This window comes from Lethenteron reissneri, chromosome 25, assembly GCF_015708825.2.
Source record: "Lethenteron reissneri isolate LAM-NWPU_2019-01 chromosome 25, ASM1570882v1, whole genome shotgun sequence".
NCBI lineage: Eukaryota > Metazoa > Chordata > Hyperoartia > Petromyzontiformes > Petromyzontidae > Lethenteron > Lethenteron reissneri.
The window spans coordinates 9,742,264-9,759,661 of NC_083803.1; the positions used below are offsets into that span (position 1 = coordinate 9,742,264).

At 40.5% G+C, this 17,398-nt stretch overlaps 1 protein-coding gene across 1 annotated transcript in view; it reads left to right on the forward strand.

The window, feature by feature from the left end:
- The window catches only part of LOC133347176 (neuronal PAS domain-containing protein 3-like), a 105,137-nt gene extending 88,818 nt beyond the window's left edge, over positions 1-16,319 (forward strand). Inside the window, exon 6 of the mRNA XM_061559224.1 lies at positions 11,476-16,319. Coding sequence (XP_061415208.1) covers positions 11,476-11,592 — 117 coding nt within the window. The 3' untranslated portion in view covers positions 11,593-16,319. The remainder of the gene's footprint in view (positions 1-11,475) is intronic.
- The last annotated feature ends 1,079 nt before the right edge of the window (positions 16,320-17,398 follow it).

Below are 17,398 nucleotides of genomic sequence, written 5' to 3' on the forward strand. Positions count from 1 at the left end.
TGCCTCGTGAATGTGACGACCTTATTTCAATTGACAGTCACGGCTGACATCAGTGGCGAGTGATATCAGAATCGGTCCTGCTTTCTTTCCGTCCACTTCAAGAACGCAGCCACTGACCAGCATGGTGAAGTATCGTCAAATCGTCCTGACGACTGACTGACACAGCATGGGGAGGTCCTTTATCCAGCAGTGGATTGACAAAGGATTGTAAATCATAATTATGATTACGTACTTAATATTCATTTCATTTTGGAAATGTTTTGGCCATAGCCATGCAGTGCTCTCTGCTTGTTAAGTGGATGTATTGTATTTAGCTGTTCATAAAAATAGATTTGTTTTAGCCACCCCTGAAAAACAAAATCAATGAAAGATAATGAATAGTTGTGGTATTTAACAGAGAGGATTATTAAAAGAGTGATAGCTGACCGCATTCCTCTCTCTGTGGTGGTATGACGTCACCATTACATGCGTTGTGCTTGAATGTGTAATTGCTAGGGTATTTTTATTACTATTTTCAATGTATTTTTATTTTTAAATTGTATTATTTTGATTTTCTATATACGTGATTTTACCGAAAGAACCAAGAATATGAATTCCTGCAGTCACGAAAGTTTTAAGTCAAAATAATTTTTTTACAAGTTATGAAGTGCTAGAGAGTGCATAATCTGCAATCTGGACCGCTCATACAGAAATTAGTTGGCTCCATTATATTAACCAGCTAAATAGTAATGTGGAAAAAATGCCTCTCTTGGAAGTCTTTAAAAACAAAACATTGGCATGTAATCCCGTTCCCTGGCAGTTTCTTTTGACATTTCTCAGTAACTTAATAATGCTTTTTGTCATCACGAACCCTTTACTTTCTACGTGACTAGCATTTTTCAACAACTTACACATGTGGCATTTTAAGAGCAACATTTGTCATTCTTAATACACATCTTGATTTAATTTAACTTACACAGTGTATTTGTGTGTGTGTGTATACAGAGCTCTCAGTTTCCCCTGATGGCTGGTGCTAGCCTGTGTATTTCTGTGCTTTGAGACACAATTTACTGCATGCTAGAACATGAACTGGTTGCCATTTGTATTGAAATACGGCACCATCATTATCTTGCCATTTAGCTTTTCAAAAAATGTGGGTGTGATGATTAATACTGTTGTTTTAGCATTAACGAATAGTGCAGGCCAAAAGCGTTATACATTTAAATCTTGACTTAAAGCTTTCGTGACTGCAGGAATTCACGTTCTTTGGGTCTTTAGATAAAGTCACGTAGATAGAGTCAAAGAAAATAACAAAAAACTACGACGTTTCGATTGCAACACAAGCGGTCATCAGGAAAAGGGTGTTAGCCTCTAAAGGCAAACTGTTTATAAAGGTTTAAAATGGGCGTAGCCCAAGTGTCATCAGCATGGGCGGGGCAGCTGATGTTAATGTAAGTGATGGGCGATGGCCAGCGTTGGTGGTGGTTTTCCACCAATCAAGGGCTAGTGCGAGTGATGATGGTAGGAGTGGGCAGCGATGGTCCTGGTGGTGGGATTCCACCAATTAAAGGGCTGCCAGGTCTAAAATGGAAACATTACAGCCAGTTATGACTTGAACTGGTTGATAACGTCCTTCCAGTGATTGCTGAGTTTGTACCCATCTTCTCGGTTGAAATTGTGTCTATGTCTGTATATATGGATGGCTTCATGAACTAATCTTTGTTGATAGCCAGCGGGTTTGCAAAGTACCTTCGTCTTAGAGAAATCAATTTCGTGTAAGCCAACCGCATTAAAATAATGATCAGTTGTGTGGCAAACCCTCCCAGTGGAGGCGGTTAAATCTTGACTTAAAGCTATCCACGTGACTTTACATTTGTTACCGGACAGTTTTAAACTATATTCCGTATTGGACGCACTTATACCATTCCCATTGCTTTGTTGCCGAACAGATACTTTATACAGGCTCTTGACTGGGCATACAATTTTTCTTAGGCAATTTCAGTGGACTTGGCTAGCGGTGGTAAAATGATAACTGCACATTACATGCGTGCTTACAGACTTACGAGTTCAAACAAAGCCAGGCAGAGAAAACCTTACAATTTGTACTGATCTTGTTTTTTTATGCTTGTTACTTTAATACTTGTCCCAAATGCTCTATTTTTTTCCATCCCAGTCTGGTCATGTGGGCATGAAATTCAGCAGTTACTGTATCGTATTCAGGTCAAGTGCTGTATACATCTATTGCTGATCTGCCTTTTTTCGATTCTGTGGTTATCACTGCAAGGTGATAACATTTTGTGCATGTGTATCAATAATCTGATACCTTTCGATGAATATTTATCCTTCATTTTATCGCGGATGTGATTCTAAAAAAAAAACAGCCTCGACATCAAATGGAACAGCCTTATGGTTTATGTGCTTGCCTGCTGCATGAATCTTCCCACACTAGAGTAATTGGCACCAGACTCATGAAATGCCGGCCATGTGGTGTATTGCCATACACTGCGCCCGTACCGTCGTGCCACAATTTTAAAATGTTTAACGCGTACCTCAAGGCCTTCCATTTTTAACCCTCAACCTATGACTGACTGCCTCCCTATAAAATAAATATACCTACTGTTGCTGCACAGCGTCTTGAGATGTGGTCGCATTTAGATGCTATATAAATACAAATTGTGCTATAATTTTATTGTACGATCCTGAGCAAGCGCACAACTGGGCTACTACTATTCAGATTGCTTCAATAATAAAAAAATCTGGTCGTTTCTAAATGTACTTGTACATTTATTAATAGTTGATTGCTTTGTGGATATAGTTACAAGCCTTTGAGCATACGTTCCAAAGATGGCCAGAAAAAACATCCTTTATGCTTAGGATGTAACGATGTGTGTATTAATTGATCAATATATGTTTTTTTTTATCTCACGATATAACCGGCGAATCGGGAAATAATCGATCTTTTTTTGAACTTACGTTTTGTCTGTAATGCGTTCACCTTGACCATAAATCGTGACAATGTATTAAACCGCTGGTGAGTTGGGGGGTGGTGGCGTGGGTGAATTGTTACCCCAACTGCAAGTTTTACCCTGCTGTGTGTTTACGTTTGTCTATTTGCGTTCATATTAATATGTGCATCTCTCGGGCAGTCGTGACATGGGGTCACATGCAGTGCTGATTTTCGCATGAAAATAGACGGCACAACTCACTTCTGAGTTAAGGGTTCAAGTGTCTTGAGCAAACCTCGGCCTAGTTGTACACACAGAGGACAGCCTCAAAGAGCTGTGCTTTCATCTCTTTTTGTCTCTCATGTAATAACCATCAAATAAATCAAGCACACCCACACTGTGCCCCATTACTATTGCATTGTTGGTGTTTGTATGAAGGTGGGTGGATAGAGGAGAGCCTTACTGTTAGTTAACCCTTTGGTAGAACACATTTTGCTCAGTATGAAGCTGATTAAATGAGGGCACTGTTTTTGCGGGCCTGGCATGCTGATGTCTGACACTGATGTGAAATGTGACTTGCATTTAAGGCCATTATACGTATCTCCGATATACTACAACTCTGATTTGTTTGTTTTGGAATATTAAAAAGTTATTTCCAGCTTGGTTGAAAATGTGTGTTTCTGTTATCTCCAACCTACCCATTTGTATATTTGGCCAAAACCATTAATTCGTGTTTGGCATGTAGGAGTAAACTGAAAGACCTGGAGAATACCCACCACTTGTATTGGGGAAGGGGGGGGGACACTCGGCATTACCATCTCCTGACCACCCGACAGCTCTCCCGAGCGGTGTCTGTCTCCGTATACACGACTGAATAAGCACGCCGATTGTGACGCCGGAGGAGAAGCTTGTCGCTCAGTGGCCATGCTATATCAGTTGGGGTATTTTTTATTATCATGGCAGGTTCTTTGACCGTATTCATCTTGCCATGTGCTTCAAATGCACAATGGATCAAAAGTGTGATATTTCAGTAGCTACTGCGTTATGTCTGATCGAGGTTCCGTTCAGATTTTTTTCCCTGTGAATGTCTGCCCCCCCCCCCTCATCCTGAATTCATCTGTTATGCATTACAGTGCTGTATTTGTTAACGACTGTTTGCCCTTTTATGGTGATTTCCAGTACATGAGCTTCTGAACAGCAGTATAAATTTATGTTATGCTTCTAATGCGAAACAGCTGAACTTTTTCGCAGGCATCGTCAGCCTGTTCCCCGTGGCATCTGATAGGGCAGCTTGGCAGTGGTATCAATGGTTGTTGCAGCTCACAGCTATGTATACACTTGCGACTCTCTGGCAAACAGTTTCCAAGGACGTCCTTCTCGAAGTGTGGTAAAAATGCGTTCAGAAGAACTGTCGATTCAAATGCCACTTTCTCATTCGTCACAATCATCTTCTACTCATTAAAAATGTGCGAGTGACCCTTTGCTTTTATCTTGTTATGCATCCGCACTGGTAGAAAACACCAACAACGGATTTACCTCCTTGACTTGGACTGCTGCTTACCCGGATGTGTTTGTATATGGGGAAGTGTGGACGGTGTTCAATGCAGTGAAGCCTTTGAGATTTGAGAGGAGATTTAAAAACCCATGTGCATGTGTGTGCTATGGATATATGATTGGACAGTGCAATGTGCCAGCAACTATAAGAATAGGGAAAACCGATTCTTCAATTTTGACACTGGCAAAGGAGGTCCCATGATGTGCCAGAAACTTTTAACATTTTTACTCTTAATGCAAATTGATTTTTGCATAAACATTACAGGTGTTTAGATGTTTTGAAGTGTTTGTCTGAATGCCCAACGTGTACTAACGGGTAACAATTAATATGCCAATTTAATACTTAATCTGGAAACACGTTGCAGTATAATATTTAGTAGGGCTACATATTGTGTACGATGTACACATTATACAGTCTCCCACTTTTACTCTCTCTATCTCTCTAGCCTCTAGATATGCTTTGAAGAAGGGGTCCATTGCCTCAAATGTCACCTATTTATATATGGATGTATCTATCTTTCAAGGCAGTGTTATTGACAAATGCGTTGAGTTTTTGTGGTTTCTCTTTCATGGATACATGGGGTATAGTGGTGGCAGTGGGGATAGTCGGTGAGTGAAGATGCTCTTGGATTAGGCGTGCCAAAGGAGAGAAGGCTGGCGGTGGCACTGTGTGGGAGTTAGTTTTGTTGCCAGATAGAAGGGTAAAAAACCAATTATCATATTTTTTACTGGCAAATGAGGTTCCAAAGGTGTAAATGCTTACCCCGAGCTCTCATACTCTGATGGTGCATTGTCTTTTGAGTTGTGCGCCTTTTGGCGTCATCTGGTCCAACCCATGTGAGACTAGGCTCTAAGAAAAGCTGTCTCGGGTGTGGACCAATCAACTTCAAGAACAGTGCACATTATCAGAGTTATGTTTTTTGTTTGCATCATGACTGCAGGTATTGTGGTCTATGCAAACATGACTCCTTGTAAAAAAAAAGGTGTCAGTTTTGTTGCCAGATAGAAGGGTGAAAAAACAATTATCATATTTTTTACTGGCAAATGAGGTTCCAATGGTGTGTGGGAGTTGTTTGTAAGGAACGGTGCAGGGCGCTCCAGCACCAAGGCTCGCGGAGAGTGTGTTGTTGTAAGTTGGGAGGATGGCGGGGGGTCAAACGGGGTAGGGGTCATGTCTGCCCCTGGCTGTGGAGTCCTGGGGCAGATTGAAGGGGCGGCTTTTCTAATCGCCTCTTCCGTCCGCTTGTCTGCTTTTCTGCTGAGCTGAGCCGTCTGTCGCAGCACGGCGCCCCGTAATCACTGGGCTTTGTTGTCGCGCACTCTCAGATGGTTTATCAATTCAAAACTGTGAACGCGATTATTATTTTTTATTTAAAGCCGTTTTTGCTGCTCTGTAGGGCATTATCCTGTTATGATGACATTTCCCCACTTTAAACTTCAAATGCGGTGCACTCTTTATTTAAAGTTTGCGTTGTTATACTTTAGCGCAGATTCTTAATGTAATTAGTCATGTTAAATGCACTAACTTTGCGTTTATGGTTCAGTGTACCTTAAAAAAATTATCCGTTGGTCAAGCACTGCTGGTAAAATACAGAAATATTACCTCGTTTTATACCAGTTATTTGTACATCATAAGTCATTACACCACAGTACATCAATGTGTTTTGTGTACGGTAAAGGTGCAGCCGTGCAATTGCTCTCTCACACCACTGCCGGCAGAATGACCTCCACTACAGGGGGCTTGAGAGAAGCCCCTCTCGAGGGTACCTTAGCTGACCCTTACTTCATGTGCGTCTCCATTATAATTTTGTTATATCTCGCGTTTTTACAGAAAAAAAACACGCACAACAACAGCTTCATCTATGCTGCACTGCTTTAGAAGCAGTCATTGTATCACAGCATTGAGTCTCAAGGTATAATTAACACTTGATAACACACTGTCCTGGCTTCAAAGAAACTCAATATTGTTTTCTCCTTCTCCCCAAAAAATATTTGTTTGAAATTGTTAGCATTTTTTTCCATGAGCTGTTGAGTGTGGAGTGCGGTGGTGAATTGTAATGTTATGGGTTGTCAAGCAGTGCCCAGGGAATCACGGTACAGGTAGTCATCATTATAAACCTGTCATTCTGAGAACATCAGCAGTTGCAGTTACAGTGCAGCCATGCTTTGTGGATATGTTTCTTTAAAGATGCATTTGTTTGGTTTCCACTTGCTCACGTTTGTGCCCTCGGGTTTATTTTCCTATTCACCTCTTTTTTTTCTTTCTTCAATTTTACAAACAATTAATTGGCTCTTTCAATTTTGTTGGATTTTATTTGCGAGCAGTACCATGTTTTTTTGGTAGTAATTTTATGCTTAGATATTACAGATACATGTTTTGTGTATGAAATCGGTTTCACGTTTAACATACTGTGCGTATATCTGGGCTGCATTGTATTTCATTTTCATTTACACATTCACAATCATCAGCCATGATCTGTCCACTGTTGGATGAACACTTCTCTAAGCCGTTGTCATCCCTCATGGTCGCACAATGCTCTGGTTTTATCGCTCCATTTCGTCGCTTGGGTATGTAGTATATATATGTTTCTGCCTTTGCTGCCACTCCATTGTTAGTCTCAACCACTGGCCATTATCCCGTTTAGCGACGTGTTCTGTCCAAGCCTTCTTCTATTAACAGTCGATATGATTGAGCTAATTGTGAATGTTCTTTGATTCTTGTGTACCTCTTCCTGTTTCTTCAGTGTAATTCCAAGCATGTGGAATCGCAGCATTGCCTCATCATAATCGTCCATTTGCAATACTGCACAGTATCACATCATCACACAATCGCACGTGCACATTACACACAACTTGATGAGATTGAATTTCTTGAAGGCAAAAATCCGCTTACAGTGAACAAATTTTGAGCATGTGAATTATGTAGGTCTTCTCAGACGCTCACATGTGGTGTCTTGTGTGGCAGGGACGTGAAAAGTAATCTCTGGGAAAGGGTAGCGTGTAGTTCCACTGGGAGCCACATGATGTTGTAAAGGGCTCTGCTTGCCTTGCCTATGGCTCTGTATAATTTTCATACCATCTGGTCAAGACGCAGTCTGCCCGAAAATATTTTTGACTAAAAATTATTCAATTCAAAATATGAACATGTATAAATGAAGTCATTGACCTGCAAGTTAAACTGACCTTCAGGCTTATTTGTGCTTGGAAGTTGCTTTCAGAAGGAAAACAAATGACAAAATGGCATGTTGGCTGCATTTACTTGTACTGCTGACTTTCTCCTTTGAGGCAGCTGAGTGAAGATATATGTTTTGGCCGGCAAACAATTGGGAGTTGTGATGCCATGTGGCCGAGGCATGTGAAACACCAGTTCCTTCTCAGGGCATTTACCGTTGGGTTCTGTTTAATGTTCTGCCTGTGCCCTCGCAGAGGAAAGCTCTGTGCTTCTTTGGCATGCGCAACAACGCATTTGGGAGCCCCCGTTGATGCTTTTCTGTTTATGCCAGTGTCCGCCACACCTGTGAATGCAAAGCTGTGACATATGATTTCCACGTGTTTTCGTAGTGCCGTTCAACAGACACGGCTATTTTTGAGTAGTATAAACTTTCATGTACGTTAAAGATTGGCTGCAGCTGTCGTATGTGGGAAATATACTTGTGTTCATACACGACCTGCCAGGCATTTAGTCTCTCAGAGCAATTTAAAGTAAACAAAGCCCAACTTTAGATTACTCTTTGTTCTCTCAACATTCTGTCATTCTTAGAAAAGGTTTAGCTATAACTATTCAGCACTTGCTTGGAATTTAGAGCAGCATGTGGCATGTTTTTTTATCCTTGGTTAGCACTGAAAATAGAAAGCAGTCACTTTAAAGGGCCCAGGCTTTTCATTGTTAATATCTTGAACTCTCTGCAGGCTATTCAGACCAACTTTCAGGGTGATAGGCAGGCTTCTAACGGCCTCACAGCATGGAGCCACGCAGAAGCAACACAACTGCAAAGGTCGCACCCATACTCCTGCTTTCTCAACTGCCAATCTTGCCGCTGAATATTCGCTGCCGGCAATGTGTGTCTGCAAAGCGAATTAACTCCTTCTCATCCCGAGAATCACACGGAACAAGCGTGTATTCATCATTATTTACTCCCAGTGCAGTGTTCCAAGCACAGTGCGTGCTGTGTGCGCACAATGAACGTACCAGCTGCACTGAACTTGAATGCACCGATGCGAAATAAAGCTGTAGTGATCGGGCTCTCTTTGTGCAGGACTAGTTTCATAAATCTCTCGAAAGAATGATGTACTTAACAGCTTTTTTATATCTTTTATTTTCTCAAATTAATACTGGAACCACAAAGCAATGTACATGCCACGGCACAGCTGCGAGGTGGCTGTGCATATCTGCTTGTTCAGTGCCAAGAGCTGCCAGTGCATTAATGGCATCTTACATTGAGGCCAATGGCAAGCACACTCAATTTGTGTTCGAGCAGCAATGAAGACACCCGGGCCTGTTTCCCAGTTGCCACCGAGTGCACCTATAATTTCCTGCAGTCTTTGGGGTGGAGAGTTATCACAGCTTTACAAGAGAGAATAAACAGAATTAATATCATAACTTTTTCTCGATTTGCATTATTTGTTTATGACATCGTGGTTTTCAAGTGTTTATGGAAAGGTGTCTTGAAATAGAGTGGACAGCTTGCATGCACCGTTGGCGCTGTATTATAACGCACTACCCATTTGACTTTGTCGACGCGAAGGTAATATAAATAAATTAAACATTAATAGAGCAAAGTTAATGCATTGTTTTTATGAATTACTTTAAAATAATGGAATCTGAATAAATATGTACTGCTCAATCAACCGTGATAAATCAAAATAAATACAATGTTAGATTTATTTTAATACTACCTTATGTCACTAATTTGAACATTATAAAACAGCACTTATAATTTACTTACAAAAATTAATCGTCCTTTTTTTCTTCAGTTTCTAAAGTCTATCTGGCAAAATAGAGATTGGTTCTAAATGCAAGGATAATCGTCATCGTCGTCATCATCATCTTCTTCATCCAACGTTAACTCCTCTTTCACTTCAGCATGAGTGATAAGAACAATATCTCATCAGCCTTCACTCTGGATTCAGCTATCACAATTTATTTTCAAGGCTACTACAAGACTAACTTGTTTTTTCCTTTTGAAAATGTCATCGTCTTTCAACGTACATGTTTGGTCTGCCTTACTCTTCCATTTTGCCTTGCCAGACAACGCCCTGGCATTCTTTCCCTCTTGAGTTATGTGTGTTGTTGATTGTGGCATTACAAGCACCGTTCTGTGTAGGGCAAATAATTGCATAATGAGCTTAAACTAGGACTTTGACATTGCTGCTTTCGAAAGCGTTGACTGTTGGGTTTGCCATCTGTCATGGGTATCTGTATCGTGGATCTCTTAATGGCTTGCAGTGCACATCGTGAATGTTAGTGCGCACTCCCTCCCTTCCCCCCACTGTAGATAAAAAATATGGCACAGCTCTCAGACGTGGTTTCGGGTCGTACCGCGTGTTGTTATTCGGCACGACATCCGATATTTCTCGCTGCACGCGCTGGGAGACGTGATGCCCAACGTTTAATCGCTTCACGTGCTGGGCTCTTCTTCAGTTACGGAATAATCCTTGAACTGAAGGGTTCCTGAAAGAAGCTCCCACCACATTGAATGAAACGTCAGACATCATGCCGAACAACATGCTGCACAACCTGGAAAACATCAGAGAGAGCCACACACAAACAACTGCGAAAACCTTCACAGTGTTGCAACTGTAGTAGTCTTCATTGTGCAAGCAATAGCTTGCAATACTCTGGTGCACGCGTAGTCCTCTAACATTCTGACTGGCGCAGTAGCCTGTCATTGCATCTGTTGTAACGTGTTTTCTATTGGCCAATATAATGCAAAGGGGACAGCGATTGATTCAACCTTTTTATCAGTGGCTGTACACTTGCACAGTACTAATGGGGAGATGTCACCATTTATTTATGTTGTGATTATCTCAAGGATAAAAACATTTAGCCTGCTGACAATGTTGTGTACCAACATGCCAATAGAATTTATGCGCATCGGAATTGCTGAGTAATATGAGGGCAAAGCAAAAGTAATTGATACTTTGTGCGTAATGTCAAAAAAAAGTACAACAATGTGTGTTTACTTTTGAAGTTAGGTTTGTGAGCTTGTTACGGCCATATAAACGTTAAGAACAGACTGCTTGCATGTTGGTGGATATTGGTGAGGCAACACAATGGATGCATGTAGAATATCTGTACAATGTGACAACAATGCCCTTCTCTACATAACTAAGATTAAAACTCAGTCCCACAAGCCTACAATTTCCATCCTAAGTCCATGCATTTGTGGGCCCAAATACTCATCGCCGTTTACTCTTGAATACACACATATTAAAAAAATGGTCTCTCGCATGTTTAGCAATAGGATGATTCGCTGGAGGATGATTAGCTATCACTTTATATATACAAATTTTGTAGCATTGTTTGTCAATTCAATGTGTTTCATCAACAAACTTTTCAATCCATCACCAATTAAAGCCAGTTTTCTTAATTAATTATTCATTCAAATCTTAATTTTCTTAAATTTTCATGAAGAGTTTGAACTTTTGCAAAAGAAAAGTGCAATGTTGTTTCCTAAAAAAAAAACAACCACGTAAAATTAAATTCCATGTCATTGAATAGTCTGTGGTTTCCTTGAGAACACGACATTTAGATTTCATCAAAACCCCACGAATTGTAATGCACACAAACTCAATCAACCGTCATGTACAATTAGCACGATAAATTACGTTTATTTGCAAATACGTTGTCTTTTGTGACTGTAGAACGTTTGTGTTGTTTTGCTATTTCACAAAATGTCATTCCATGTAAAATTGCCCGTGAAGGGGGATTTTCCCCAGTGCGCAGACACCTTGATATTTCCCGGCGTGATGTGTAATTTCCCTCTCTTCCCCACAGAGCGTGAGCACTGGTCCGCGATACATCTGCGACCCGTCCGTCTTCGCCTTCCGCTCGCTCAGTACGCTCAACCCCATGGCCCCGATGACCCCGGTGGAGGAGCCCTCCTGTGCCTGATGCCCTGGCAACTCCGACAGGGCTGTTATTGCTCTCCCCCTGGCACGGCTCTCCAGCCGACCCCAGGCTTTATCCCGACTGGGCTTGCACAGAGCGATGTCAAGCCGGCGCGCCGAGAGGCGGCTCTCAAACTCTAGCGGGGCTCCGTCAAGGCGACGAGGAGGAAGAGGGAAGATTTCTCGTCAAAAAATGCTGAGCCTGCTCTACTTGGCTTTGTGCAAAAGACACTCCCTCGCCCTTTAGGGCTGTCGAAACTGCTTCGGGCAATGAAGCAGAATCGTGCACAAGTTTTTCCTCATCAGTTTTTCTTGTTGTTTCAAGGCGGTTGGATGCATCGACAACTAAACTTCTGCCATTCAGCAGCTTTCTACTAATCTGATCTCAGGATTGAGCAGCGCACGACACACATGCCGTGCTTCTACTAGAGGTCTAGGTGCCTCCCGAATCTCTCTTGGAAGCGGACGTTGCTGCCTGGCCACTTTTCTGAATGCACACAAAAGTCTTGGAGTGCAGTGGCACATTCTCTTGCTTTTCTTTTCAATTTTTGTGGACCCTGTGTTTTGTGTTGGCTGCTGACTGGGCCCTTGGCCTGCAGGGAGATTGATGCAAGGGGTGACCCAACACCTCTTATCAGCAGGAGAGCAGGAGGAAACAGGCCCTATTTGACCACGTGATTTAGTGGGCTGACCTTTACAAAAAGCCGGCCTCGCCTGAACATTTGTCTCCTCCTGTCCTTTTAATTCAGGGAAGAAAAAAAAACATTACATTTGAATGTTCCTTTCTCTCACGTGTCTTGCATTGTATTGCCAGTTTCACTGCAGGTCTCCTGCTCCCCCAACCCACTAAGTGTGCTCAGGCAAACTTACTACATCGTCATTTTCAAGGACAAGAGTTCCTTTTTGTGACTGCTGCAGAGCTACTGTAATAGCTCTTTTGCATTTTGATGCAACTGATTTTTCTTTTCAGAGCCAAGCAGAACTCTTGCAATCGTATTTGACTCCACCTCTCGCAAACATGAAGACTTTAAAACAACCATGTTGAAAATAACTTGAGGCAACATCGAGGAATATTAAATAGCAACCATACATACGTGGATTTTTTTTTTTAGTTTTAGAGCATATCGTTATTGATTAAGATTGTTGATGGAAGTTTTTGGCAGTTGGTTTCAAAGTGAAAGGTTTAGGTTTTTTAACGTTTCTCTATTTTTGTTGAAAAAAATCTGACTGATAAAATCAACCACGTTTAAAGGACAATTTAAAATACAAAAAAATGTCAATGTCTTCAGATTTTTGTTTGTAACCTTCAGGAAACCACAGCCGATAATAGTTGCACTCAATAACTAAGCCTTAATACGTCACATTTCTTAGCTCAAGTTCAGGAACCGGTCACAACTGACTGGGTTTTCAAGCCTTTTTTCCCCTTCTAGTTTTTTGTTCACGACATTTCTATGTCTCTATGAACACACACGATGTTTGTGCTTTTTATTTTCTCTAGTCGCTACGAAGCAGCAAAAAAAATACAAGTTCCGTTCAGTTATTGATTGGCATGTTAGTCGACGTTTATTAACGTTTAAAATGTAATCTCGCTTATAACCGTAATAAAAAGTAGTCTGTGATTGTTGTGGAACAGTGGTTTTTGCAATCCGTTGTTGTAGTGGAGGTGCCGTTACTGTGATTTTTTGACTTATTTCCCTTTAAACCCATTGCGGGTTTCGTTTTAATGCATGAAAAAGCTCTGCAGAGCAGATATGTGCGTCGTCTTTATTTTCTGCCCCTTTTGTTTTCGTTCGTCTAGGCAGGATGGGAAAAAAATTACGTTGTGTTGAGAAGTACAAAGCAAGTGTATAGTCGGCTAGTCCTTATGGAAATCTTGTAACAAACAAAAATATAAGTAGCGTTCAGTGTTGCTGTGCTGTATTAGTGTTTCTAAACGTGTTGCTAAAGCTGCTAACTTCCACTATTGAGGATGTTTTAAGATGTAAATATTTGCACAAATGCTTCAACTCCTACTATTATCCCCTTGCTACTTTTTTTGTATGTGTATGGCAGGCTCGGCCTGAAGTAGCTAATAATGCTTGTTTTATAAAGCAGCATAGCTTTTGTAAAGTGTAGTCACGTGACCTGCGATGATTATGTACACCTGCATTTCACCTATGGTCTAAGTCCGTGCTTTTTGGGGGGGGGGGGGGGAATTTTTGTTTTCTAAGTTGGCTTATGTTTCATTCAGTAGTCGATTGTTTTAACTCTTGGTTAGATAGGCGTTGTTATATTTTTTTAACAATACATTTTATTTTATTGCATCACACATATTTTGAATTGGATTCTTTTGTATGCATTTTATATACGTCTACGGAAAAAAAGAGAAAATCATTTGTTTGTCAAACTCAAGAAACATTTAGCACGGTTGATGTGTATGGGCGGGGGGGGTCTAGCACTGAACAGGGAGCGGCAGTACGTAAAGCTGTGTCTGGCGGCAGGAATTGCAAACGTTGTTACGTGGCTTCTCTAAAGCACGTTTTAACTGCGACTGTTCCCCCTCTACCCTTTGTTACATGAAATGTTCCTCCTATTAGAAACAAAGTCTAGAGATGTGCACGCAATATGTAACTAATCACGTTGCCATAAAAATGTATGTAAAAAATCAATCCCGCTTTCCTCCTCCCTGAACAGTTCTTACCAATTGAAATTCAGAGTTACTTTGAATGTTGTTTAGGAATTTTTTAAAACTTTTATTTCTGCTTTCGTTGACAATTGCTTCGGAATATTTCACGAATGGATAATTACAGAAACGTAACATCATACGAGTGGATGCCATCAATTGGGCAGTTACATGCAGCCTGCGCGAGGCAGGTGTAAAGGGGGTCTATTTATTGATACAATGGCTTTTGCTTGTCGATTTAGTCGAATGCGGTGCGTATCTCCTGGGATAACATTGGGGAGGGGGGGGATGCCGCACATTTTCATTCAGGTGGGTTCGCACGCAGCACGGAACCAATCACAACACACCGTGTGACCCGAACGTAAAGTTTTCCACCACAGTGGCGTCAACGCGCTTGATGTAATGACGTAAAGGCACTTGATATGTTCTTTCACACAAGTCCAGGGTCGTGCCGGTGTGAGCTCACCATTGTAGCACCTTGGCTGTGATTCAGTCACTATTTAAGATATAAGCAAGTGATTCAAAGTGATGGTTGAGCAAATGTATGCCATGTACTCGATAGATATTGTACATGTTTTACACATTTTCTGGATGGGAACTTTGTATTTGTTTCCCACTTATTTTTTGCATGTTTTGGTCAGATGCATGGACCGATTAATACAAAAAACATCTGCATTTCGGGTCTTAAAAAAGATGACCTTGTCAAGGTAAATGAAGCCACGATGTTGTCATTTTTTTTATATTGTTTTGGGGAATTTATATCAGCTCGATTCTTTTGTTTATACTACATTTCCTCGTCTTTGATCAGGATGCATTCTCTCATGTGCATCGTAAATGGTGCCGGCTGAATTCATGTTGAGATTGGTTAAATACAAAAAAAGGATGTACATAAATGTAAACTTCATATTTCAAGCACTTTATGCAGTTGTTTTTGGCTAAAAGAAAAAAAAATATTAAGTACCTCAGTGTTTGTTTCCCTCAACCCCTAATTTTCTTAAGGTACAACAGTCCCAGTGGTAGAGAAATGGTGCATTCTAGAACTAATACTTATGCTGCCACAATTTCAAGTGTCCACAATGCGTTACAAACTTTAAAAGATTTTTCAAAAGCATCATCAATCCTTTGGTAAGTGTTTCATCGTTAAAAATATTTGGACAAGGTACATCCAGAAGCATGCATTTTAACACTGAATATTAATGAAAACCTCTTTAAAACCAGAGGTCATGATGTCACGTGAAATTTTGGAAATCTTTTCATGTGGATATTTGCCAGTACTCCACAAGCAGCCTTGCTTCACAAACGTACAGTTTTCTTCAACTGGGTATGTTTTTGGATTGTCTTGCTTTTGCAATCCACGATGTTACAGTGGCTTAATGTCAGTCTCTCTGTGTCATCATTTGTAAAACCAGTTTAGAGAAGAGCCTCAAGAAAACCCACTTCTCCCTAACCGTAGCCCATGAAGATGCACACGTATTACCGTAAAAGAAATGTTACAAATAATGTGTCTGTTAAACTATATCTACATTTTAGATTAATATGGTCAGTGTAGCCATTATAGATTTGTTTTAACCCCTTAATGTCAATTCTTTTATTAGTCACTTTAAATCAGATTTGTGTTTATATTTTGTTACAACTTAGTTCACTTTTGGAAATTAAGGCTCCTCTGAACTGACTGCCATAACTTCACGCACTTTCAGGAAAGTGCATTGCTAACTCAGGATTTTTTAGCCAAGGCCAGTGTCCAAATGAAACTTGGTAGATTTACAACAATAAAACAGCTGAATGTACACACAGATGACTTCACCGAGCTGACTGACATACCTCATCTCTTTCAAGTAAACAACATAGATTGCATTTTATATTTGAGACAGGGACATTGTAGCGATGGCTTTTATTGTATTCTCTCAGTAACAAAAAGCTTTTATTAAATATTATATTTGTGTAACTTTTTTATACATGATATAGGTAGTGACTACAATGCTGTGTAAACAACATTTGTCTACTCATGCCCCATCTTTCCTCCTATGTTGATTTTGGACAGTTACCAATAAAATATTTTACAGTGTTTACATTTTTTGTCCAGTTTTGTATATATTACAACGATGGTTAAGCTTGAAATCGTCTCATAAGACTGAACGGTAATGCGAAAGAGCATAACAATGAATGCACAAAGTAATGCCAAATGTTTTTTCAGTTTCAAGACTTTATTTCAGGCGTGTTCTGCATTGGGATTTGTCACCAAGAGCATAAATGAGTGATTGTTTTCACGTGGGTGAGAAAACCGGAGGACCAGGAGAAAACCAACCATGCACACACAATGATCCACCCAGCATGTTCTACACACGAGCTGATTTCATTGCTCTATCTCCTTGATGGACTTCCTCTCGGATGCGTTCCATTTGTTAATGTTTTAAAAAGTTACGACTGATAGGGGCTAGTCTAATAATACATATGATCACATATACACTCTTTTAACACGTATGCACTTGCATCATTAGAATAGTAAACAATTGTAGAACGAGCACAAAGCAGCTGTGACAGTATGTTTTGGCAGCCAATTATAAGTATTGGCTGTGGTAAATGAACAGTAATATATGATTAGGAAAAAAAAATACCCTCGCTTTCACAAATGTAAAGCCTTTATAAAAAATCGGCCCATTTCCCAATAGAGCAGTGATATTTATGTTCTCTAAATCGAAAAATGTGATGTTTGCTGTGTGATTTATGGCACTCTCGCTGACCACTTGGAGAAACACTGGCCACTCAAAGAGTCGAGATGTGATCTCCTTCACAGATGGCATCAAGAGAATTGTACGGGATATTAAAGATCACCTTGGGGTGTTGTGTGCATGAAAAAAACACCCCTCGATAATTCCATCTTAAAAACACCACCTGCCACACCGCTGTACATGGTTTTCTTGGGTAGTGTGTGAGCATCATTACATATTACGTTAAGTAATGTCAACTATGCATTTGATTGCAACGTCACTTTCAAGCTAGTACATTGAACCTGCCATTGCCTACCTTGCAACTCCAGAATGCTAGCCATCATATATTTTGGGTGGCCTGTATCAGGGGTAAAAAGAGATGGTTGAATGATTTGAAATTTAATGCCGTAGATATTCAAATACCAGACCTACAGTATATG